General features: G+C 36.4%; 1 protein-coding gene across 1 annotated transcript in view; it reads right to left on the reverse strand.

Annotated features, from left to right (window-relative positions):
* Window positions 1–3,080: 3,080 nt before the first annotated feature.
* RSPO3 (R-spondin 3) overlaps window positions 3,081–26,876 on the reverse strand; it is an 84,466-nt gene continuing 60,670 nt past the window's right edge. Inside the window, exon 5 of the mRNA XM_026504762.4 lies at window positions 3,081–5,184. Coding sequence (XP_026360547.1) covers window positions 4,991–5,184 — 194 coding nt within the window. The 3' untranslated portion in view covers window positions 3,081–4,990. The remainder of the gene's footprint in view (window positions 5,185–26,876) is intronic.

Genomic DNA, 26,876 nt, shown 5'->3' on the forward strand with positions numbered 1-26,876 from the left:
CCCTCGCTGTCTCCTTTCTCTTACTTCCCTTCTTCCCTTCCTTTCCTTCCTTCCTTCCTTGTCCCCACCCCCCTTACTTGTTTATATGGTGGATGTGTGGATCTCTGAAATGCTTAAGAGACAGGATGGGCAAGAAAAGGTGTGCGACAATTAAAATATTGATATTGGATGTCTGAAGTGGCTGGGAGAAAATGAGGCATTATCTGAAGGAAGTTTTCTTGGCAGTTCCAACAATAAGCAAGAGTTGTTGATGCTTCTTCCTGTATCATTTTAATTCTGACCAAGGACTCAAGGACAAGGTGGTCACGGTGGTAAGTACCTTGCTTACAAGGAGAAAGAACTAAGCTGAGTACCAGCCCACAGTCATAAAGGGCTATAGCAATGCAGGACTTTCCCAAGGAGCCATACCAGCTGTTCCCTTTCTGTTTAAACTTTGATCTTTTGATGATGGCACATCATTCTCATTTCTCCTTTACCCTCTGAACATACTAGCCTCCTCCTGGTCACTGCCCCACCAGCCAGTCCACAGGCCCTCTGGAGCTCACACACAGCTATGCAGACACGGATATAGGCACACACACGTTTATACACACATTCGGAGTTGAATCTTATCCTGGGTTAAGGCCTCTCTGATTGGACTTCTTAGCTTCTTTTTCACGAGGTGCTAATTCAGATCACAGGAAAATACTTCTATAATGTGTGTCATGGACATTCAAGGAAATAATAATAAATATGATTTCAAAGGGATATAATGTAGGCGAGGGAGCCCAGGCTTTGGAGTCAGCCAGAGCTGAGAGGGGCTTCTAGCCTTACTGGTTGCTACTTGTGTGACATTGGCCACTTCCCTGTGCTCTAATTTCTTAATTTCTTCATTTTTAAAACAAGGAGATCAGTAATTCTCTCAGACTGCTTTGGGGACAATTACATAATATAACTTAGCCAAAGGGTGAGTGGCTAGCATGAAGGAGAGACAATTTTCTTTTGTCTTTTTTTTTAAATTTAGAAATATAATAAAAAATAGCACATCTAACTTGGTGAGATGAAGTGTTATGCTTGCAATGGGAAAAGTCTCAACTGATCCGACCACCAGCTTTATTTAATTTTATTATTTCAGTGGAGGATAGATTTGGCTTCCAGATGAACTCTGAAGTAATGAATCAGCCTTAGAAAGAGGACTTTTCTCTCCTAATTTGCAGAGAATAGTTGCCATTGTTTTGAGAAAGAGTCTAGTCAGTTCCTCTGCTATTAAAATATATCCATGGGGAAGATGGAGTGTTTTTACTTATGTTCGCTGATCAAATGCATATGCATACTTTAAAGAATGAGTAATTTCTCAATTTTAAGAGGATTTAAGACAAAATGGTATTTACATTTTAGTTACTATTATTGATTTCATTTCGGTGATTCTCATGTATATACCTTGAAATTATTACATGTGCACATTTATATGCATATTACTACTTATCATTACTCAAGAAATAAAATTGATGTATATGTGTTACTTGTGAAATGAGTCATTACGTTTTAGTGATATTTATTTGTATATGGAATAATTACTCTTATATTGAGTGATGAGACTTTCAATTCTAACAACTTTCCAAGGTAGGCCTTGCCATTTCCATTTTGCAGATGAGGAATGGAGGCTCTGAGAGACCACACAACCGGCTCAAGGTCACACAGGTTATGACAGTTAAGTAACACAACTGGGATGTTAACCCAGACTGCCTGACTTTAGCTATAGAGAACTTCCCATTTTCTTTGAGATCTTCCTTTGTGAAGATATTTTGAAATCTTCCTGGCATTAGTTGTATTTATATATTCCTTTTTTCCTTCTCAATGTTATTCATTTCAATATTTTAATAACCACTAACGTGAACAACTTTTAGTTCAATAATGATGGAGTTCAAGCTGTATCCTTTATGAGCTTATACATTTTCACATTTGGGAAAAAGCAGGGTTGAGGAACCCAAAGGACACTGCCACTGATGAGGACTCCTTAAGGGCATCACTATGAACTAACAGAGAGGTCACGTGCTCCCCTGCCAGTAATTGTCTTCAGCTCACCTCTCTCATGTTGCATTTAAGAAAATGGGAACTCATGGGGCACCCGGGTGGCTCAGTCTGTTAAGTGTTTGCCTTTGGCTCAGGTCATGATCGCAAGTCCTGGGATTGAGTCCTGCATTGGGCTCCCTGCTCAGCGGGGAGTCTGCTTCTTCCTCTTCCTCTGCCTCTTTCCCAGCTTGTGTGCGCTCATGCTCTCTCTCTCTCTTGCTCACTTTCTCAAATAGATAAAATCTAAAACAAAAACAAAAACCAAAACCAGGAACCTAGAGCACTCAGGTGATTTGCCAATGGTTAACACTGGGACGAGAACCTTACTTTGACTACAGAAGACAGACCTCCCCTCAGTTATAAAGCAGAATTTGGAGACCAGGAGTGTGGATCAGACACAGACAGATTTATGCTGCTGCAGCTTTTGATTCTCTTTGAATCAAGAATTTACCAGCCATCCATTACCATCAACAGTTCACCAAATCCTAGAGACATAATTGGAGCAGAGAGTTAATGCCTTCTGTGACTAGTGTTGGAAATTTACCAGAAGTTGATCATGAGTTTTTGCTTAAAGTTGAGTAGGCTGCCAGTTTGAAGATCATAATGTTTCCATGTGCCTCAAGATCTATTACAAGTATGTTTAAAATTGATGTTATCTTTGTCTTCATTTATATTTCACCCGAAGTATGACTATTAAGGCTACTTTTCATTTTTTCCTTTGCAATAATTCTACTTTTATTTAAGTGCTGCATCAAGGAGTTAGATTATCTGCTGCTTTCTGGAGGACCTCAGGGTAAAAGTCCTGAGTCAAAACACAAGGGAAGGCGTTGTCATTGCCACAACTGTTGTGTCCTGGTTGATTCAACCCTTTCCCAGCACTGCATTTTCAGGCCTAGACCTTCCCAGTAATTGCTTTTTGAAAGATTAGAGACAATGATTAACATAGAGAGAGACAAATAATTTGGCTGCTTATGCTTGACTAGATAAGACTGAGGACAAAGATGAAGTCTGAAGCCATCCAAAAGTTCTAGAACATGGGAATATACTTCCATTTAATATAGTTTTGTAGGAAAAGGTTTATTTCTCCATGGTGATATAAACTGTAGTTGAAAATAGAATTATTTTCATACATTGGAAATAGATCTAGTTAGTTGAAACATTTATCTCATGCAGACTAGGAAAGAAAACACCAAAGTAAGAAACAGAAATGCATCATTCAAAAATTTTATATCTTGGAAGACAACAAGAGAAGTGAAAAACGAATTAAGCCAAGCAGTCCACGTGAACAGTACAGTTGGTGGAAGAAGAGTGACCAGAGATAGGCAGCCAGAAGCCAGATGCAATTGCCAATTCTTCAGAAAGCATTGATCTTTAGAGGGCTAGGAAGAGTAGTGGGCAGAGCAGCCAAGCGTCCTTCCATTACAACAGGAAGGTTAAGGTGGCCCACGAGATTCTGTGCTGCTTGCTCAGAGATGCCTCTTCCTGCCCTGGGCTGGCTGTGTCCTCTGTGAAACACTGGTGAGGCCTTCAGCTAGGGTGACTTCAATCCCCGAAAGAGATCCACAGACTCAGAAAATATGGAGAAGAAAAGGCCAAATGTTCAAGATGGAGGAGGAACTGACATATAAGGAAAGATGCTAATTTCTAAGCAATGAAGGGGGAGCAGTGAAATCATTTCCGGAGGCCTACGCATCTAGAATTAGAATTTTGTTGATTAAGGGAAAAGTTGAATAAATATCTCCTAATATCCTATAAGCAAATCTCTATCTACTTACAAAAGGTGGATTCAAAAAGCAAACATTAAGAAATGTAAAATGTTCAGATTACATAGGATACAGAATCCCCTTTCCTAATTTATGAGTCTGTAACAATTTTCCAATAAAACAAACAATAAAACAAAATGAACAAAACTTTAAAAACTATCAACAAATATATTTATTGTGGTGGCTTTCCCCCCTACTAGATACACCTTGTTAGAAAGTAGTATCCCTTTTAGTTTCAGGTGGACCATTAAGCAGGTAATAAAATTGTTTTTCCCTCAGAAAACACATGACTTTGCAAACATGTTCTATTCTCCTTGCTCTAGTTTTTGTTTTTCTATGAAATCAGAATTTTCTTCTAATAAGAATGATTTTGCTTTTGGAAGTTACAGGTGCATGTTTACAGACTTATATAACCCAAGGGGTAGCAGAGGCTGAACCACACAGTGCTGACATCGATTGGAGACCTGTTCCAGGTAGTCACAACCCTTCACAGCTTCGTAAAGCACAGAAGTCATCTCCAACGCTACGGTTTCTTCCACATTTCGCCTTTCTCCAATCCCATACAGTATGCTTAACTCTGGTGTACACGCTCATGTTTCTTGCGGAAGGACAGGGTGAGGGCAATAGAACCGATCTGAAAACAGTCTTTTCTGTGGTGATAATTCCTATGATTCCAAATGCCAGGCCCTAGTATCTGAGCACTCTCTAGATCTCCTGGACAAAACAACACTGTTCTTTGAAAGATGTTTCTCTTCCCTGATCTCTTATTTACTTTGAAGGGATACTGCATCTTTGAATTTGCAGAACTATCTTTCGCTTCTTAAAGCAATAGCTTGAAAAATTATTTTTATAGGGAAAAGATGTTGCTTCTCCAGATGTCATCATTATGTTGTTACGTCTTATAGCCTATTGATAAGTATGTACAAAATTTCTTGTCTCTTAGAAATGCACAGAAGCATGTAAGATAACCATTTGAAAACATCCCTTCTTTGAACTTTTGGCTCTTTGTTGTTAACTATGCTTGTATGAAGAATATAGCAACTATTTGGAATGTTGTTGAGACTGAGCAGTAACTGACACGTTGTCCATTTGTGGTCCTAATGGCTAGAGCACCTGTCCTGGGCATCTGGTTGAGATAGCAGCATCATGAGTTTCCAACGATCTCATGGGACCCTTTAATGTACAGTGCTGACCGATACCGATTTCTGTGGTTTATCTTGGACCTTTCGCTTCTTCTGCTGCTGTTTGTCTTTGTTTTCTCGTTGTTCTGGAGTTTCTCTGCTGGGTTCCAGACCTTTGTTATCAGGTATTGCATCCTTACTTTCTTCTTTATTAGGTTTTTTTCTTTTCCTCTCCCTTCCTTTTTTTCCTGAAATGAAAGAATACATATTTTAAAAATATATTCAATCATATTCTACTTGGTTATTTTAAGTTTTAAAAAATGAATTAAATTTCTCTTAGGTTGCATATCATACCCATAGATACCAAGCATCTAGTGTTCAAATCATTCACTCAGCTACTTTTGCTTAAATCTGTACCATATTTCAAGAAATGTGAACATGGAGCACAAAATACAATGAAGTAATTAATATATGATAATTTTGGACAGTAGAGGGTTCTGTAGTTATAAGTTTGATCATTATTTTACATAATAGTTACGTATGGATATTTAATATAAAGTTTTGGATAGATTTCATATAAGAAATTTTTAACATGTATATGTTATCTGACTCCTATTTAAGGCACTACTTTGTATTCAAATTTTCCAAGTAGCAGTTACACATTTGCAATGTGCTGATATAACTACATGCCATCTACTAAAAGAGAATTGATTTACATAACAAATATGCAAATACCAGGATAACTGTACTTTATTTCAACAAAAATGTTTATATGTTGAAATTAATTTCCTTTGCAATTACATGCAGGGTGCTAACTATAACTTATCAATAACCCTATGGTATCAGCTATGCAGGCAGGAACATTGTGTCTCTATCACTCAAATGAGCAAATATTTATTGGATATACACTGGATTCCATGGAGGTCCCTGATCTTGAACTGGGTTTGAAGCATAGATTTAGTTCAGATTCACAGTCCGTGGCATTTTAAAAAGTGGAATCAACACGACCTTAAAGGTTTTGATGTGGAAGGGCATACTGCAAGGTAGACTGGAGCCGGGGTGAACAACTGAGTTGCGTCCTGTTGGCATTGGAAAATTGCTAAGAGTTTTAGGGGAAGAGAGTAATTTGAGCAAAGTGCATGACACCTCCACCAAATTGGATGGGCTGTTTTCATTACTTTCTTTTTTTGTTTTAGTTTTGTTTTGTTTCTTATTTTCATTTATTTCTCTACAGTGAATTAACTTGGTATTTTATTATCATGTAAACATTAATATATGTATATTTAGTCTACAGTGCAAAATAATTTCTGAGGGCAAGGTTTAGTAACATCCATCACCATATATATATATATATATATATATATATATATATATATATATATCCCAATGAGAAATTACTGAATTAAATCAATATCATAGGAAATGAAAACTAATGAAAACTAGGAACCATCTACTCCTTGATGTGGGACAAATTCTGATAACATGTATCCCCACAGACTGAACCATGTAAAATTTGAAATTAGTATCTGTCTAGAAAAAAATCATTTTGGACAAAGAATTTTGGAGACTTTATTTGTATGAAAGAACCAAAATATTTTCATGTCCTGAAATAGGCTGCAAATATTGAATTCAGTGGTTTGGCTTTCTTCTTCTTGAGCTCTGGTTACAGAATCCTAGGGAGCAATATTATTAATACTGCATATGTATCCTGGGCCAACAAAGTCTCCTTGGATTAATGATTTTATGCCACAACTAGCTTTGTCTAAGACTATATTTATAAAATCTTCCAACTACTTTATGAAAACTTGCCTTGTTGAGCTAAACATAATGCACCTCCAAATTCTGGACTCTAAAAAGACAGTTAACAAAAATGAGAATTCAGACCACTGTAAGACAAGTATCAGCTGAATTGTTTTGGCTATGCAGAGATGAACAAAAAATGTTAGAATTGACTATCATGCCTAGAGCTGAACTAGTTGTACACGGATTGACCAATTCCATTATTCTTTTCACTTGAAAGAATTTGCTGGATTGATTAAATTTCTGAGGAAGGAATCCAGGTTTTGTTTTTTTCTCATTCTGGCTTTAATTACAGATTTCAAGTGCTGACTTGAACTTGGTAATTAAACAGAGAAAACTGAAGAGCAAATTTACCTTCCTGAATATGAAGCATAATTTAATTTTCATGAAACTGTACAAAGTGAAAGAGAGAAATGCTGGTTTTCATGATATGTGCTTGGTTTTCAGAAGGACCTGGCCGCAAAGGTTAGATTACATAGTATTTCCATTTTGAGGAGCATTTCGGAGGTGTTCAAGTTCAACTCTAAAAAAATTGTCAGTGAAAGTTATTCCAAAGTTCCATAAAAACTACTGACCCCAAACAAAATGTTATTTTTATGGAAATTATCCAAAAGTCCAGTGTTTGACATTGTTCTCTTGATGGTGGTCCAACATCTTACAGCTGTGATCTTAACCATAATATTCTGAACACATAAGAAATATATTGTTTCTTTCTTGGCCCCAGATTGATTTATATGTTTTTTAGCTACATGTGACAACATACTCAACTTAACAGTACATTTCTGCTTATTAGCAAACTGATATGATTATTTCTTAAGACAGGCAGAAACATTTTTGGAAGTAGCATGAAACTCAGCATTACAGTTTTATTATCCAAGGAGTAACTAGCCTGGGCGGTGAGTGTAAGGGGAGGGTCTAATAAAGTAACAGGAAACTAGCACATTGTACATGATTGTTGCCCAACAGAGGGCTATTGCACAATACAAAAATGGGATTATTATTTTTTACACACCACGTGTTAGTGGTTGGAAACACTAACCACCCTTTTGCATAAATAATATATTTTCCTCTCGTCCAAAAAATAAAATAGAAATGCAGGAGAGTGGCTGCAGTCCACTAAAAATCACATGCAATTCAGGAAATTTTGTAAGGTTTTCATTAAAGGGGACTTCTTTTTCTATTCTGATGACTTTTTATTGATGTGGTCAATAGTTGTCTCATACCTTTTTTGGTAAGTTTGCAAACTAAGCAAACTACGGCAATCTTACATACATGTTTGCATTTCATCATTCACGGATTATGCATGTGTACACATGCACCAGATAGAGTTGTAGAGTGTTCTAATGATCATCGTCCCTCGATGTTCCATGCATGAGGGTGATGTTGGATAGAGACCATCCAAGAGAAATTGCTATTAGCAATCAAGTAGGACCTGGGCCTTTATGGTGCAATGTTTATTTAAGATTGCTGTTTTTAGGGTCAGAAAAACACAGTGCTCAAATTCTAGGTCTGCCACCAGCTAGCTGTGTGACTTTTGGCAATTTGTTGGTATCTCTCAGGATTAGCTGATATTTAACATGTGGCTAATTATTACTACTTGCTAAATGTTGTAAAGATTACACGAGATGCTTGTAAAGCACTTAGCATAGTGCATGGCATGCATTAATCATGGAAGAAATGAAAGCTAATGTTATTAACTCATTACACAAACATGAATTAAGCTTCTACTCCATGCCAAAAAGTGTGCTACAACTTGGAGATACAAATGAGACATGGAGACAGGCACAATAATTATAGTTAGAAACTAATGCTAAAATAGAGAGGGGCGTGTGCAAGCTCCTAAGGGGAGCACAGCAAGGAAAGCAATGACCTCTGCCAATGGAGATTGAAAAAGACTCCCCAGATGGGGTGATGTTTTGAGCCTTAAAGAATGAGTGAGCGTTTGCCAGGCAGAAGAGGGCAAAAGGGGATTCGGGCAGTCAACAGTATGTCAATGAAGGCATGCAAGGACATGGTGAATCTGGGGAACTGAAAAAGTAGACTTCCTTGGTTTGATCACAGTCTAAATATAGGACATTACTCAGAGAAGCTGGAACGATGTACAGGACTCAATTGCCATGTTGGGAGTTTGTCCTGATGATCAGTGATACTGAAAACCGGAAAATGGCAAGTATCAGAATCTGACAGCAGGGCAGAGTTTGGATGTTTCTGTGACTAGTTTAGAAAAGGCCAATAGGATATGCTGGCATGTGACCTTATTTCCTATTTCAGGAGCACTTTTCTAATTAGAATCCATAAAGGGAGTGTACACAGTGACAGGTATTTATTTTTGAGCCTTAACTTTTTAAAAAAATTTAAATTCAATTAACATATGATGTATTATTGGTTTCAGAGGTAGAGGTCAGTGATTCATCAGTCTGATATAATACCCAGGGTTGAGCCTTAACTTTTAAAAGAGTAGCTCAAATCTCTGTGCAGATCAGTCTAGCCACATATTATTTAAGATTTCATTGCAAACCAGTATCACATAATTGAATAGGTGATATTTTTGAGATACTGAAATTATTTCCTATTAATACGGAAATACATAGTCATTTATCTAAGCACCTGCTAGGGCCTTCTGCAGGCCAGGCTTCCAAGCATATATGACTTTGAAAAACACATATTCTTAGGCCCCACCCCTGGAGCTTATAATTCAGTAGGTTTATGAGGGGCCCAGGAACCAGTAGTTAACAAGTTCACCCCGAGTTTATTTTTTTTATTTTTTATTTTTTTTAAAGATTTTATTTATTTATTTGACAGAGAGACAGCCAGCGAGAGAGGGAACACAGCAGGGGGAGTGAGAGAGGAAGAAGCAGGCTCCCAGCGGAGGAGCCCGATGTGGGACTCGATACCGGAATGCCGGGATCACGCCCTGAGCCGAAGACAGACGCTTAACGAGTGCACTACCCAGGCGCCCCCCGAGTTTATTCTGATAGAGAATAAGAACCACAGCTATAGACCAATAGAAGATCCAGTTTCCTTAAATGTATACTCTCAAAGTTTATTTCACATCATATGGTTTCTCATTTAATTTCTTTATGTATATAAAATATGTTTTTTTATGTACTGTATAGCTACTCATTTTTAAGACAACTTTTCTGATTAGGTGCATTTGGAACAGACGCCTAGATACAAAATGAAAATTAGTTGCAGGTTGTCTTTTTAAAATCTGTTCAAATAGAAATATGAACTAAAAGGAATAACATGTAAAAATGAACAAAGAGAGAAGGAAACTGTCCTGTTATTTTCCTATTTAAGTTCCAAATGAAAAATGAAAACTATAGAAAATGCTAAATTACCTTTTAAAATATAATAGGGTTATAAAAAGGGTTGCTTCCATAGAATCACAGATAGAATTTATTTGTTGGGAATTACTCAAATTGTGAATATCAGTTCACAGTTTTCTGAATGTTTAGAAGTGTCTAGGCAGAGGTTTTAGTCACTTTATGAAAGTGACTTCTTGGTGAATTTCTCACATGACACCACTAAGGGGAGCCATTGAGCTTTCAGTAGCTCCGCTTCCAAGACAAGCTGTTAAAATCTTTTTCAAAAAGCAAAAATGTATCCCACATTCCAGATGGAGGACTAAATATTACCGAATCTATAACTAAAACCAATTAAATAAATATTTCATTAAAATGTAAAATGTATTGCTAGCTGTTTTCTCTTCATTGGCTATGGAATGAAGTTCAATTGGAAACGCATGGCTTTATGCCTTCAAAAAAGCACAAATCGTGCGAAAATGGGGTTAATCTAATGATTTTTAAGTCTAAAATTGACCTGATTTTTATGTATAGAGGATGAGAATTCCAAATTTTATTCCTTTTAGTTAATATATCACTGGGGAAACTTTGCAGAGGAGGGGAAATTGCTACAGTCTAACTTCTTTAGCAATTATGATCTGGTATGTAGATACATATAATATATAAATGCTTTTGGATTGTGGGCTATCCAAACACAGAACAGCCTGACCCAGAGGTAAAGAACACAGCTAAAAGTCAGAAAGGCCAAATTCCTTTTCAGCTGTATTATTACCACGTAGAATTAACTTCAGGAATACATTCAAACCTTTTGTTTTTTGCTTGTTTTTTTTAAAAAATAAAATAGAAATAGGGGTGCCTGGGTGGCTCAGTCCGTTAAGTGTCCGCCTTCTGCTCAGGTTGTGATCCCGGGGTCCTGGGATCGAGCCCTGCGTCGGGCTCCCCGTTCAGCGGGAAGCCTGCTTCTCCCTCTCTCTCTGCTTGTGTTCATTCTTGCTCTCTCTCTCTCTCTCTGTCAAATAAATAAACAAATAAAATCCTTCAAACAATAGAAATACTTATTTCCTTGATATTACTCTAACCTAGGAATTTATAACAAATATAGTGAAAATATGAAGGAATGGATTTGTAAATAGGCACTTAATTTCTCCAAATTGAAGTGTAAAGCTACCTAAATTATTTATTCTGTAGTTTAATACCTGAATTAACTTAATTGCATTTCTATTTAACTTCCAAGATGCCTCTGATTAATTATTCACAGAAAAATAATTTGGAAAAATAGAATTACATACTCTACCAAATGCTGTTAATTTGAGAAATTACCATGAACCATTTTTGCAAAGAAAGCTCTGATCATTAAAATATATTACAATCGAAATAGCATTTTCCCACCAGTTGAAAAGGACTCATACAAGAGATGCAATCTATTTGTGTCACATTCTTTTAGGAATTCAGAAACAAGACTGTCCTGACTGTAAGACACTGAGTGTAAATTTTAGGAGGTCAAAGCGGATAAACCCAAGTGTCTTACCATGGCACTCAGGGTTCTGCTCCTCTGTCCTGGCCCCTGCTCGCTTTGTCACTCCCTTCATTGGCCTCATACTTCTCTTCCTAGTCACCCCTGCACTTCACACACCACAACCCCTATGTTTACCAATCCCATGTGTTTGATACATTCACTAGAATGCATTCTCCAGCTCTTACTCAGACTTTGTGTTTAATTCTCCACCACATGTCACTCCTTGAGGGGGACCTTCCTCACTCGCTCACCTTTCCTAGATTAGGTTACTTATATTTTACTCTCTTTGCTCAATAAGCTCCTAATTAGTAGCCTGTTGCAGTAATCACGGTGAAGATGACTAGGGAGGTCTGCTTCTAAAAATAGTAAGAGTAATGGTAATTAAAGTTTAAGGGACACTTAGATGTACCAGGCATATTACTTCTTCTTCTTCTTCTTCTTCTTTTTTTTTTTTGTTTAAGATTCATTTATTTGAGAGAGAGAGAAAGAGAGAGAGCTCCAGCGAGCAAGTGTGGAGAGGGGCAGGGGCAGAGGGAGAGTGAAAGAATCTCAAGCCAACTCCTTGCTGAACAGAGAGTCCAGTGATTCCTGGCCTGATCTCGCAACCCTGAAATCATGACCTGAGCTGAATCGGAGAGTCCTCCGCTCACATTGTGCCAGGCAGGCGCCCCTGTAGCAGGCATGCTTCTAAGTGAGAGAGCCATGTCTACGAGCTCTACTGGAACCTCCACCGAACACTGAGGAAAATGAGGCTCTTAGCCACACTGGACTCCTCTGCCTCCAGGTCACACCTCCATAGAGCACGCAGCGGCTAGGCGTCCTTGTTTTACTTCACGCTTAAGCTACTGGGTCAAAAAAGGGGGCAAGGCAAGTGTGTGGACTAACCTAACACAACAGAGACTTTTATAAAAATTGTGGTTTAGAATATACTTTCTTCACCTCTTGGAATTTGAATTCTGAGCAGCAAGTTGCTCATCAGATCCTAACAGCATCTTGAAAGAGATACTTTGTGTCAGCACCAGCTGGTCACCTCATTCTTTCCTCTCTTCTTTCTTATTGCTACAGTCTGTGTGTTTTTCAGTATTTCCATCCCCTTCCCAGTTGTAAAGAGGTAGGATGCAGTATATGTGAATTCTAGAAATTATTTACCTGTTACGTCATTTATATATAATTCAGAAACCTTATTTTACCTTTAAACTACCACTGCTACAGTTCTAAAATCCTCATAAAATTATCAGAGATTTTTATATTTTGTTACACTTAACATCAAAAGAGAGAAAGAAAAACTGTACTGATTTAGATTTAAAAATCCCAGTAAGGCACAAATGCAGTCCTATTGTAAATCATTTCATTTTATAGCAAATGTCATAAACATAAACAATGACAAATTTTTAGAACTTCTATTTTCATAATGTGCTTTTGCATAATAAACTTTCTTTTGTCAAGTCAAATACTTCCCTTATGAATTGATTACTTTCAGTTCGCCTTGACAGATTTTTTTCCCTCTGTTGTTTAAATAATTTCATCACTCACTGAAGATTCAGGATCTGAAATTTTGAATTTTAGCTCTGTGCTGACAGAAATTTCCATGCCCCTTTCACCCAAGGTAACTATTCCATCTCATTGCATCTGCTGCCCAGAACCCTAGCCTGGCTCCTTGCACTCAAGAGGGACATTAGTCAGAGTCCAAAAGAAACTGTTAAAGATGCTGGATATTGCATACTAGGCATATAGCACGTCTTCCTGCTGTAAATTATCAGTGTGAAAAGAATAGTTAGAAGCACAGAGGAGAAAGTGCCCAGAGATTTTTTACTATTTGCAATATTTACAACCTAGTCATTATAAAAGTAAAGGGTACCCTATGTTTTATTTTATAATATTTTAAAAACATAGGAGGGCATTACAATTTATATAACTATGTTATTTAGGTAACCATTTTAAGTTTAGTATTCTTTTTATGTAAATTTATTTCTCTTGAATCACTACCTTTCGATGAAAATTTCATTTGAAATTAGTAATTTCGGTATTTTATTTGTTTGTTTGAGTGCAAAATCTCTTGACTTTGAAATTTTATCCACCACATTAGGTGAGATTACAAAACTCTTGGAAACTAAATCACACACATTAATTTATATGTCGAAAATTTTTTGGTCTAAGCATATTTGCATAATGTGTTTTGAACTAGATCTTGGATCTTATACAATTGTATCTACTGCATAAGCATGTAAACTTATTCCGATTTTCACTTGTCAATGGGTATGCTGGTAAATTTCACTTATTGAATCCAGTCAAATTTAGTACATTCCTTTTGCCATGAAGTTCATAGCTAGTCTGTGAAATGAGCATTAACTGCTCCCTCAAGGAAAAAATGACTCTGCATATGATATTCTGATTGTTTTATATACTGTTTGTGAATTTATGATAGGATTAATGTGTACATTGCTTTTCTTCAGAAATTAGATAATGGTGTGGCTGGCTCCACTATTTCAAAAATTACTGAAGCCTGCCTACTTACACTACTGAACGTCCTCCGTGAAATTTTCAGTTTAGACCAATCTCCTCAAAGTATTAATGACTATTTCAAAAAATGAACTGATGTGTTTATCTTTTTGTAACACCAGGCTCATGCTGGCTGCTGCTGTAGACCATCAGCTTGTATCTCAAGGTGTGTGTGTGTGTGTGTGTGTGTGTGTGTGTGTGTGTGTCTATGGAATGTTTATGTCAAATGCTTCTTTCTCACCATCCTTAAAAAAATCTATTGCAGTCCACAGTATGGAAAATACAGAAAGAGCTCAGATGTCCATTGATGGATGAATGGATAAAAAAAGATGTGGTACATATGCACAATGGAATATTACTCAGCTGTCAAATAGAATGAAATCTTGCCATTTGCAACGATCTGGATGGAACTAGAGGGTATTATGCTAAGCAAAATAAGTCAGTCTGAGAAAGATAAAAACCATATGATTTCACTCATACGTGGAATTTAAGAAAACAGGTGAACATAGGGGAAGGGAAAGAAAAATAAGATGAAAACAGAGAGGACCTACCATAAGAGACTTCTAACCCTAGGAAACAAACTGAGGGTTCCTGGAGAGGAGGTGGGTAGGGGGTAGGGTAATAAGGTGATGGGCATTAGGGGGAGTACTTAATGTAATGAGCACTGGGTGTGATATGCAACTGATGAATCACTAAATTCTACCCCTGAAATTAATAATACACTATATCTTAACTAAACTGGACATAAATAAAAAAATTAAAGAAAAATCTATGACAGCAATTTAAATATTTTCAAAAGCCAATAAAATAGTCTCTTTAAAAATTCCTATCATACACATATTGCCAGACTCAAAGTATATAAATAGTATCATGAATAGGTTTTCTTATAAAATTATTTTAAAGCAGAATACATAACTATCATTCAGATTACTTATTGAGCGATTCCCTTAAGTCTGGAAACATTATTTCTTTAGTATTACATTATAATTAATTCCTTTTTAAAACTTTTCTTCTTCTTTGTGATAAATCAGTTTGCCTAACTCTGTCAATTTAGATTTTAAATGTGTATTTAATATATCACTAATCAGCAGTTAAGTTGAAAGTACTGCCTAAAGTGTAGGTTGGTTTGAAAATCTGAGTCTTAAATATTTTTTCCTGGTTAAATTTTATTTTCTTGCTCTAAATCTTTCTGAGTTGATAATCATGCTATCTCTGTCCTTAAAACACATTTTAAAGTAACATAAAAAAGAATGCTTAAATTTGTGACTTAACCAATTCATTTACCTTAGAAAACCAAAAACCTCAGTTGTATCAATATTTGATTCTGAAAGTTACTGTTTTTCAAATTTTTTTCTGTCCTTACATATTCCTCTCAGGAGGGAGCTCAGTATAATAGCGAGTTTTCATGCAGAGCTTAGAATAACATTGGTATTTGAATTTTCACCATTTTTCTTTAGTTAGGTATATAGTCTCACAGTTCAGTCATTTACACTTGAAATACATGTTCTGGGATTTGTTTAGGGTAAATATCCACCAAAGGCCTTTTTTTTCTTCTTTTTTAAAGAGAATCAGTAAGCCAAGAGCACTGTCTTCATCTTTGATGAAATATAGCTTTCCAATTAACAGAAAAGTCCTTCATTTCAAAAGGCTGAACACAATGCTACTTGAAAATTTATTCCAGCTGGTTAAGTCGAAGAACTGAAACAATTCCAAAGAAAGAATATTCTCTTGGCATTTATCATTTGATTTTCATTTGGATAAATTTCTGTTTGTTCCAAGAACTGGCCTCAGAATTTTGTTCTTCTGAGACAAAAAGAGAAGTGTTGATAGCCATGTTTGACTGGGCTCTACTTCCTGCCTTACTCAAGTTGTCTCCTCGGTTGTATTGACAGAAGGGGATGGCCTCAGACTTGCTGACACATTTGCAGTGATCGATTATACCAGAAACGTTGATATTATTTTAATCTCTTTCATCATTTTATGTGCTAGTTGATTCTAATGTCTAATTCTCATCCTACCACAGCCCACTCTTTCTTTTCTTTGAAGCTTTTTATTGTTCTATGGGGGAAAAAATGAAACTCTAATCTGGAATTACATCACAGACGGAAAACAACTACCAAGTCTCCTATTTGGCGTGTGCTACTCCAGGATATTTTTAGTAGAGATGTCACACGCATTTATAGCTTTAATTTAATATTTTCAGCTATTTATTGATTACCTATGTGAAATTCACTTTTTAAATGTGCCTTCAGTACATTCTCAAATATTTTCACCTTCAGTATTTAAAACATTTTTTGAATTAGACTTAATCTCAAACTATTGATTTCTTAAACTAGGATGGAAAACAGAAAAATCTCATTTAGCCTCTACTATATTAAAATTTGTAATAAATAAATTTTATTCAAAATGGAAATAAGATCAGAAATGGCAATATTTCACCTGTGGCAGATAATGCAAACTGTTTTAGGTACTTTTTATCCTGGTCTCTTTCTGCAAATATCTGTTCTTAATTAGAAATACTTTCCACATGCATTTTCTAAAACCAGCAAGATAGCTTCTTGTAATTATGTCATCAATACTGGTTACATGTACTTGAGTGGAATACAACTGGTTTAATTTCTCTAAAATATTTTGGTAATTGAATGTTTGGGCCTATAATTAAGTGAGATTAGTAAGATTTGACTGTATCTCATTTTATGGCTTTCACTGTCCTCCTTTTGTCACTGCACTGATGTGTTTTAGGGTGGGAGAGAGAGTCAGGAGGGTAGGCACATGTGTAGCAAATGTGTGTGCATGCCTGTGTGTATATAACCATATATGCACATTTTTCTTTAAGGTTCCTTCCTACCATAAACAGAAAAGTTCTATTTTTCTGGTGGATTTAAAATATCGGGTCAAAGGCAGAGAGCTTGTTTTCCCATTCAATTTTCAACCAGTCTAATAAGGAGATTCATCCTATAATGAGTGTTCTTCAGAAGCTTGATCCTTTAAATTTAACAGACTCTGCCAGGCTACATGACTTTTAACTTTTTCTCATCAAACATTATTTCCCATATGTCAAATTAACACTTGTAAGCTCTTTTTTCTTGATGAACTTTCAAAATGTTGTAAGGAAAACAGAATATAGGTCCTCTAATAGGCATCTGACTAATGCAGAAGAAATTAAAGAATTACTTTCATTCTTCGGATACACAACTTTCTGTATGTGGACTTTCTCTCCCAACACTGACATGATCATTAGAAGCCCAATTTCCCACCTCTTTGCTACTAACTAATGAGTTAGTAGCACACTAGTCCATTTCCTAACTAGTTCATTTCCTTCCCTTGCTTTGACTGAGTCCCTAACTATCATAATTTATTATCTACTGAATTTTTATTATATTCCTAGCCATTTTTATAATATGTCAAGGCGATACTGAATTATACTATTTTTTGTAATATTAGGAAGAATATGTCGTAATAATTACAAAAATGATGAACTTATTTTTGTAGAAATGCAACCTTAATTTTGATTCCCTATAAAAATACTTCAGAAGGAAACACAATTCACAGAACAGGTTATTTTGGTGGTAGGTAGATAATATTGGGGCCTCTAGCAGTGGGTTTCTGATTCATTTGCATAATTTTGTACACAGAGAACCTTGAGGTGTATGAGGTCCACATACCAGATACAGAGGTAAGCATTGCTACTGTTGCTCCAAAGAGTGTGGTAGCTTTGCCTCTCCCCCCCGCCTTTTTTTTTTGCAAGAGCTTTAATGCAGTAGCTACTCAATAAATATTTGTTGAAAAACTTAAATGAAAGATAGGTAATACTCTTTTCCCCTGATTTCATGCCCAGCATTTTATTTGAGGGAAGGCTGGGGAAGGACACGTATATAGAAAGATGCTTCTGATGTTATTCTCACATATGCAAGCATGCCATGACTGCTCAGTCTTTCAATCAAACAACTTGTCTTTTTTTTTTTTTCTTAGGGAGAGAGAGATGGGGGTGGTGGTGAAGAAGAAGAAAGGGGCAAAGAGAGGGAGAGAGAAAGAAGCGAATCCCAAGCAAACTCCAAGCCCAGTGCAGAGTCCGACATGGGGCTTAGTCTTAGGCCTTGCCCTGAGATCATGAACCAAGTCAAAATCAAGAGTTGGATGCTTAACCATCTGAACCACCAAGGCACCCCTCAAACAACTTGTGTTAATGAGTGCCATTTACTACTACGGAGTCCTCAGCCAGTAAGACACTTCTGTTCCGATATCGGCTTCAAGGGGCAAAAACCTACTCCAGAGAGCTACATCATGGTCTCAAGGAAACAATTTTGACTTACCATGCTCTAGAAGGTCATCTTTAGGACCAAGCCAATGATGAGTAACTAGAATATCCCTAAGGCTGCTTTAAGAGGAGACCGTAGAAGTCCAGATTGCAATAGAGAGGTACCCTACTCTCTTCTATTTTGAGAAGGAATTTAAATTCTAGAACAGTTTCAGGGAATGAAGGTTCTAAAGTTTCCCTGAGGTGGGGAATGTGACCATCTCCTAGCCCCAAACTGGGGAACAATGGCCTAACAAAAAGTTTCTGAGACTGGAGAAGAAGAAGAAGTCGGGGAGAGGGAGGGAAAAGGGAAGTGAAGGAAGAGAGGAAGGGACTTTGGATGATTGTGAAAAGTTGAAAGATGGCAAAATAACCTTTTCTTCCTTAAATTATCTTCCAAAGCAGGCATAAATGACGCTTTATTTGGTGGAATTGGAATGTAGTCTTCTTTTAAAATAATGAAATATGATCCTGGCTCATCTTGACCCAATCTTGGGGCTTTTGAAGTGCCACTGCACAGTCTTAGAAGCCTGATTTTCCCCTTGATTTTGAATGACTGTGGCTTTTGTTGTAATCTATTAAATTTTGCTTTCAGTGGAATTCCACCCAAATAAAAGGCCATTGGGTAGTATGATGAAACTTCTAATTTAAGAGGATGTAGCAAGGGCAGCAAATGGTATGTGCAATGCACTTAATGGGGAGAGAAAGTCCTAGGAGAGACTTAAACAGATGAGCTAAAAATTAAAGAAATCGTGACAATTCCTGAAGGAATGAACTCTGTCTTACTTAATCTCCCTGAAAATCAATATTTGTTTGAATATTTAAGAATAAAATAAGATGATCTTTGAAATAAAAAGGCCAACTGAAACAGAAGAAGTTTTAAAGGGATAAATACTTTTTGATAACTCATGTTTTTAGTGTTTATTTTCTGAGTTATTTCCTGTGTGCCAGAAGACCATATTAAGGTAGAAAGGGGAATATGTGATCAATGATTGTATATAAATCCCTCCCTTATCTACAGGGACTTTTTAAGAAAAGGGGTAGTAGTCAGGAGGTGATTAAAAATACTGAGGGAGGAGGCGCCTGGGTGGCTCAGTCATTAAGCGTCTGCCTTTGGCTCAGGGCGTGATCCCAGTCCATGGGATTGAGCCCCACATCAGGCTCCTCCGCTGGGAGACTGCTTCTTCCTCTCCCACTCCCCCTGCTTGTGTTCCCTTTCTCACTGGCTGTCTCTCTATCAAATAAATAAATAAAATCTTGAAAAAAAATACTGAGGGAGTAAAAATACTTAAGAAAGGCGGAAGAAAGATTGGCAGATTTTCTGGGGGTCAGAAGGGTGGTGGATAAGAGGCAGAATCTTCTCCATTACACCTGGGTCACCCTTAATCAAATGCATCTCGGGGGCCCTGCAAACTCTGTTGGTACTTTTTAGCTGTAGCAGAGCTTTGAGGAGTTCAGCACAAAATGTCTCCTGGACAGCCTTCCTTGAGTGTGAACATGTCTGGGTATGGGTGTGTGATTCTGTCCAAACAGAAAATTTGATTTCTAAATGATTTCTAGAAATCATGACGTATTTCAGAGATCACTTCGATCATAGATGATTTTCACTATTGCTTACAACACATGGTAAGCAGTTGCATTCTTTATGCATGTATATTTGACATTTTTGATTCATACGTGGATTAATATATTAACCCATTGCACTGTACTTGTTAAGTGTTTTGAAAATTACTCCTTGTCTATTTACAACCTTCAAGATAGATTTCAAAGGTGGCTTTCTCCATGAAGTCTTCCCCAATAATTTTCCGGCATTAGGTAAGTAGGGAAGCAGTAAAGTATAGCTTCTGTGACCTTGGACTTTGAAGTTAGATCTGAGTCTGATTCTCTATCAAACCATTTAGCCGTTGTCTATTCTTGACTGATGTTACTTAAACTCTCAAGACCCTATTTTTTTAATGTGTGCTTAAAAATATGTGACATTAAATTAAATGTGAAAAATCTGAACTAGGTATCAGAAAATGTGCATTTTAGATAGATTTGGCCATATTACTTATCAGCTACATGACCTTAAATGAAGTACTTTCTGTGCTTCACTTGCCTCTAATTTATAAGTTAGAGCAGATCTTTCCTATTATTCTCACTATTTGAGGTAGGCATGAGGAATAAATGGTATATAAGTACTTAGAAAGTGGAAAGAATTATAAATTGTAATTCCTAAAACAATAGTGATAATCATGGTGATGACGATGATTTCTATGAAAATTTGCAATAGCTGAGTGGATCAAGTCACCTTTGAAAATAAAATAGCCTTAATCTGACTAGGGTAAAACCTCAGGGGAATTTAATTCTTCTAAGACTTTTGGTGGAAGTCCTTAACCCACTGAAATCCATCTGCTTTAGTAAAACTGTGAAAATTTTACCTCTCACATCTCTCTCAAATGTGCCATTCTCTCTTCATTCTCATTTAGTTCTAGCCTCTTATCATCTCCAGAATATATTTTTGCAAAACTAGGGACATTGCTTTTCTTTGCTTCCAGATATTTTCCACCTTGCTAACAGGCTATCTTCTTAGACCACAGGGTGCTGGTCTATTTTTCCCGTTAGCCTCGTTTTTTAAAAATCTCCCTAGCGCCTGTATTCCCAAATTTTATGGAGCATTATTTCTTTCCCTAATTCGATTCTGCTTCCGCCACACTATATATCTCATGATTAGTTAGTCACATCACGCTCTTTCTTGCTTTTGTGCCTTAGATGCTGCTCCTCAATTGAAAGCTGCTTTAGCTGGAAAAATTCTAATTGTTCTGTAAGAGCCAATAACAATTGATCTCCTTTGTTCCCAGAACATCATACTTGTCTACCTATTTTGCCATTGTTTTTTACAGTCAACTCTCCCATTAAATTATGAACTCTCAAATGAGTCTCAGACATATTTGTATATCTTCCTTATCATTTTTACTTCTAGCATCTAGCACAGGTCCTGGCATATAGTAATTACTTAATATATAAAATCAAATGAAAGGATGACTAGACAGAATGTTCAGAGCCAGAATCATACAGAGCAAGATGAGTGGTGACACCACAAGGCTTAAACTGAAGAGTTTAATGACCATTCTATTCATAAACACTAATTTTCTAGAAGTACAAGGTATTTTATTAGACCTACTTTTCCTCTGTCACAATTATATTGCTTTCTCAGTTTCTCTATGTTATTTTCAGGAAAGAAATCTTTTCTTTCTGGTGATGATGTGATCTACTAAATAAAATTGTCCTAAATGAAGCATGGTGTCATCGCATCATTCCAGCTGGGAGCAGCAAGGATGCAAGACGTATGGTACCATTGCATGCAGCTTCCAAATTCTAGGCTCCAATTTGTCCTCTGATTAATACACACAACACATGAATGCTGAGCAAGGGGTGACAGATTTAGTCATATTTTTCTAGTCTGTTTATTCAAGGGATTAACTTTCCTCTTTAAATCAGCAGAAGATAGAGGGGACACATAGACAGAATAATGAAAGAACCGGGCAGACTTAGCTGAATCTGTCAACAATTTCTCATGAAGAAAATCATCACTGTTGAGTGCTCACTTCATAAAAATGAGCAATGCCAGTTAATGTTTGTCCTTGGCTTGGTGACTACTTACCAAGGGTCCATTAAGAGAGTATTATGTAAATTGGGGGCCCTTCAGGTTTCCAAGAAGTATGACCTGCTTTACTGGAACAGCCTTGTGATAGGCAGAATAATAGCTTTGCAAAGATGTCCATGTCCTAATCCTAGAAGCTGTGAATATGTTACTTCATATGGCAAAATGGAATTAAGGTTGCCAATCAGCAGACTTTGAGATGGAGTGATTATCTGGGATCACCCAGGTGGGTGCAGTCTAATTGTGAGTCCTTAAAAGTGTTAGGAGAAGCAAAAGGGAGGGTCAGAGAGATGCTATGTGAGAAGGACCTAATCTGGTATTTTTTACTTTGAAGATGGAAGAAGGGGCCTTGAGCCAAGAAATGTGGGCAACCTTTACGAACTGGAAAAGGCAAGGAAATGGATTCTCACCTAGAGGCTCCAGAAAGAAACACAGTCCTGTGGTCACCTTGATTTAGCCTGATTAAACCTGTGTTAGAACTATAGCTCTGACCTATGGAACTGTAGGTGATAAATTTGTGTTGTTTAAGACTCTAAATATTTGGTCACTTATGGCAGCAAGAGAAAACTAATTCAGGCCCAAACTTTGTAATGGTTTTCTTATATTTAGTTCATAAATATATGCCAGAGACATTTCGGAAGACTGCTATCCTACTGTTCAAATGCTCTAGGTTACCTGAATGGTTCACCTTGCTTATGATCAGCACCTAACTTGTCTACAGAGACCATTAGAGAGCAGAAGTACCTTAAATTCCTTTCTGGAAACCCTAATCTAGGAAATTTGGAAAAAATGAATTTACTAATAACAGATACAAAATAATAAATTGGTCAAAGGCAGCCAAGTGTCAAAAAGAAACACATACTCATTTTTTAAAGCTCATACCTCCTCTCTTTGCCCAACCCTTATGAGAACCAAAAGTATGCTTTTCCTAAGAACTATCTGATAAATTATAAGCCAAATTGTGAAACAAGATGGGTCCTTACTATTTTATTTTTTATGTATATGGTGAATGCATTTTCAGTGTCAATTTGTGAACAAGAGTTCCTATTAAGCAGAAATTCATCTGGACTATATCATCTGCAAGATCAGCTTGAACAGAAATGAAAGAATGTGAAAACAGGGAGATTCTTTAAGAATGAAATTATGCCTTCCTCCGTGCGCCCACACCAATGTGGTTACAGAACTTTGGGGAATTTATTCCAATGTTTTCTGTACTCTTGGTGTTCATTGCTTCAGTTCTTCCTATCAGAACCTCCTGAGGTCAGAAAGTTTTGCCCTTTTCAGGGACGTTTTTCAGCCGGTGAAGGCTTCTGAGCTCACCAGAAATCGAAATGGGATGCTGCACTATGTCAGACCTGCATGTTTAGTCTGCCTTCCTAGAAAATAATCAAGAAAAGTTATATGTGAAAAGACACAGATGCTCCTTTCTCAGCAATATTTTCATACTTTTGAAGTATAATGTGAAAAAAATCTAGTTGAAATCTAGAACAATATGTATTTTGTTTATCCACATATTTTTTTGATTTCATTTATAAAAGTTCACAAAATATAAACATCCTTTGGAAATGCCTAAAATTATATATAATGTAATAGAACATGTTATATTATATATAATATGTAATAGAAAGCAAGAAATGTTATATCATGTGGATGATGACTTTTAGCCCAGCATACTTTTCTTTGAAAATTCATAAGAAACTGATATTCTACACTATTAATTCTGACTTATAACTGAACATATTTATAACATGTTTTTATTTGTCAGGCTTCCAATCATTTTAGGGAACTCTTTGAAGAGATACCTAAAACTAAGTTGCTCCCAGTTTAATCATATTACTTATCTTTTATTTTTACGATTATGTAAAAAATAGGGCTCAAATTAAAACTGCCTTAAGACATACATTTTGTTATGAGTTAACTAATTAAGAAGCTTGTCTGTATATCTCAGGGAAACTCAAAGAGTTGTCTGTAACATTTATAGTTGTGGTTTAGCTCAAACTCTACAAAATGTCTCCATTTGTCAACTATAATAATGTATAATCTATTGTTTAAAAATCTATATAGTGAAATAGAATTAGTTAACATTTTGAAATTTGGATTTAAAGTGACTATAAAGATTCTCTCATAAGATGAGCAGTCCTGGAAGAACAGCTAAGTAAATATTTATTAATATTAAACAAATATCAGGTTTATGTCACACTTCATTGCTATTTCAGAAGTGAGTTGAAGAAGGACTGTATCCCACAGATTCTGAGACTGATAGTAGTGTAATCAAATTCATAATTTTATTCCATTGTTGAAACAAACAAACAACAACAGAACCCCAATAACAAAAACAAAAGACCACTGTTTGGCTCTCTCTGACTCCTTTCCCTGGCCAGCCATTAAATAATTGGCTTTTGAGGAAAGAACAAACACATCTGTAACAAGTTTGGCTTCTTGTGAGTCTGTTATCCCTTTGTTATTCATCTCTTTCACTCAAGTTATAAAAAGAGAGAAAGTAGATGCAAATCTTGTCAATTTACAAGTTTCAAACTTTTCAGTTTTTGTTCCATCATTTCAGTTTTTCACCCAGCTCTTATTATTCATTCCTAGAGTTTGTTATGTACTATATTCACACCTTATCAATAATTCTAATGGAATACAGAGTTAAGTTCTTGGGACAAGCACTTATTACTGTCATGGAACGTTTGGTGTCAACCTCAAATCAATTCTAGATCACATCTGTATCCACATCCTCTTTTTGACAGGGCACTACTCTCTGCGGTCTTGAGACAGATATGTGGCTCCTGCCGGCAGTATAGCCAGCTGGGTTTAAGGAGGCAGCAGAACCTCAGAGCTGACAGCTACCAGATGAATGTGCCCCTTCTGTACAGCTGAGATATGGAATTACCATTGGCGAGCACTTAGTGCAATTTGGTAGCTGGAAGGCTGAGAATTCACATTTGTGATATTTAAGAAAATTCTAGTCTCATTGGCTTAGTCCCAAGAATTGGGTAACATGTTATAGTTTTTGATGATTTGTTGGTTATTTGTTATTCTTTTAAATTCCCAAGAAATGAGCAAAATATCCAGTGGGAACACTGACGTGAGCAATAGACTTAGCAGTAACTTTTCATGAGCTATCGGCCATGGCACATCACATAAAAACCCCAAAGGCAGGCCAATTTTGGGTCAGGATTCTCCCCAGTTGGAGAAAGGTTCTACCATTAAGGAAGGACCGAGTTCAAAAGAAGTCTTGGCTTGTAATGTAAGGTTTGAGGATAGTTGTGGATTAGGTGGGGGAGCAAGTGGTGTTTATTGAAGATAAAAATTTGCTGACCCAGGGAATCATAGGGATTATCAAGAGTATAGTCATTTAGGTACAAGGAATTCATATTTTGCAACAGGTGTCACCTGACCTAATTTAAGATGAACTTTTACTTTTATCTGAAATTAAATAAATATTTAAACCGTGGAGTAGAATATGTCTTCTTTAAATTGTGTCTTGAGCTTTCTCATTGTCCAAACCCTGGATTATCATAAATTTATCCTAAAATACTTTCCGGTGACTCCTGAGATTAAGTGCCTTTTTTTTTCTTCCTAGACAGTAAAACACATTTTGCTCTTTTAAATAAAGCTTGTTTTTCCACCTGTTTGATCATATTAGTAATGGTCATGAAAAATAGCTAACCTAAAGAACTGGGATTTTAGGACCCAAAGAAGCTGATGGGAAGGAGTAAGTATTTTAGGTCTCTTCACAAAAAAGGAAATAAGTTTCTTGATACTGGAGCTCCCACCCCTTTTGTTACAGGCTTGTACCTCAGCTTCCTTTTCTGCTTAGTCATCGCTTTAACTCCCACTCTGAGATTAATTGCATGACTCCTAGAGATGAATGATCTTTCACTTAATCTTAGCCAATGCAATCTGGACAACCTCAGGGTTGGTAAGGCTCCTCTTGGGTGGTTTTCATTTGTTTTAAGAACATTAAAGTATCTCATAAATCTATATTTATTATATTGGTGAGTAATCTACTATAATTAAATATGAAATGCTCAAGACAATGTTAAGGTAACACTGGGGTCAAAAACCTTTTTTTTTTAAATGGTGGTTTCATGGCTGCAAAAATACTCTGGAATTTGCTTTTGTCTTTATGTCTGCATCTGTTTAACATTACGAAGAATCCAAGAGCATATCATCTTCAGATGGACACTTTTTAAGTGTTTTAAAATAATAGTGATAATTTTTGATGACAAATACACACTATTTAGAAGGAAACAATTTAAGATGAATTTTGGAAAGAATACGGTTAACAATATCCTCATTCAATGTAATGTGTCCTCACTTACCATTATTAGCCAATTTGGTGAGCCAGTCTTAAAAGAATACAGTCTTTAAGAATATCCAGATTTGATACTAGATCTATTCTTAGTAGTTTTCAGACTGAGACTAATATGGAGATGCAGAAATCAGCTTAAGTTCATGATTTTGGAGCCTATGATTTAGAATAGACTGTGATGTGTTCTAAAGTTAGCCTGTGCAATACTGTCAGGGAGAAGGGTTTGTTAAGAATTCAATATTGAACCAAATGGTTGTTTAAATTATCAGAAAGTAGAAAGTCTTCCAGCACTTTGTATGCATTTACAAAAATAATCAATGTTGTCAAGGAAGTATTATTTGATAACTGAAGCAGTCATCTAACCAACATCCAGTTGGCAGCAACAGATTAACCATATGCAAGTTAAGAAAGTAACACAGCTGAATGTCTTTCAAATATATTCTTTAATTCCCATGAGCAAAGCTCTTACTTCTTTGGATTTCTGGAGTTTTCAATATTCAGCAAGATACATATCCTCCCTTGCCCAGAAAAAAACTAAATAATGTGCTTTGGGACTTTGATA

The sequence above is a fragment of the Ursus arctos genome, unplaced genomic scaffold (genome assembly GCF_023065955.2).
Source record: "Ursus arctos isolate Adak ecotype North America unplaced genomic scaffold, UrsArc2.0 scaffold_13, whole genome shotgun sequence".
NCBI classification, from domain to species: Eukaryota; Metazoa; Chordata; class Mammalia; order Carnivora; family Ursidae; genus Ursus; species Ursus arctos.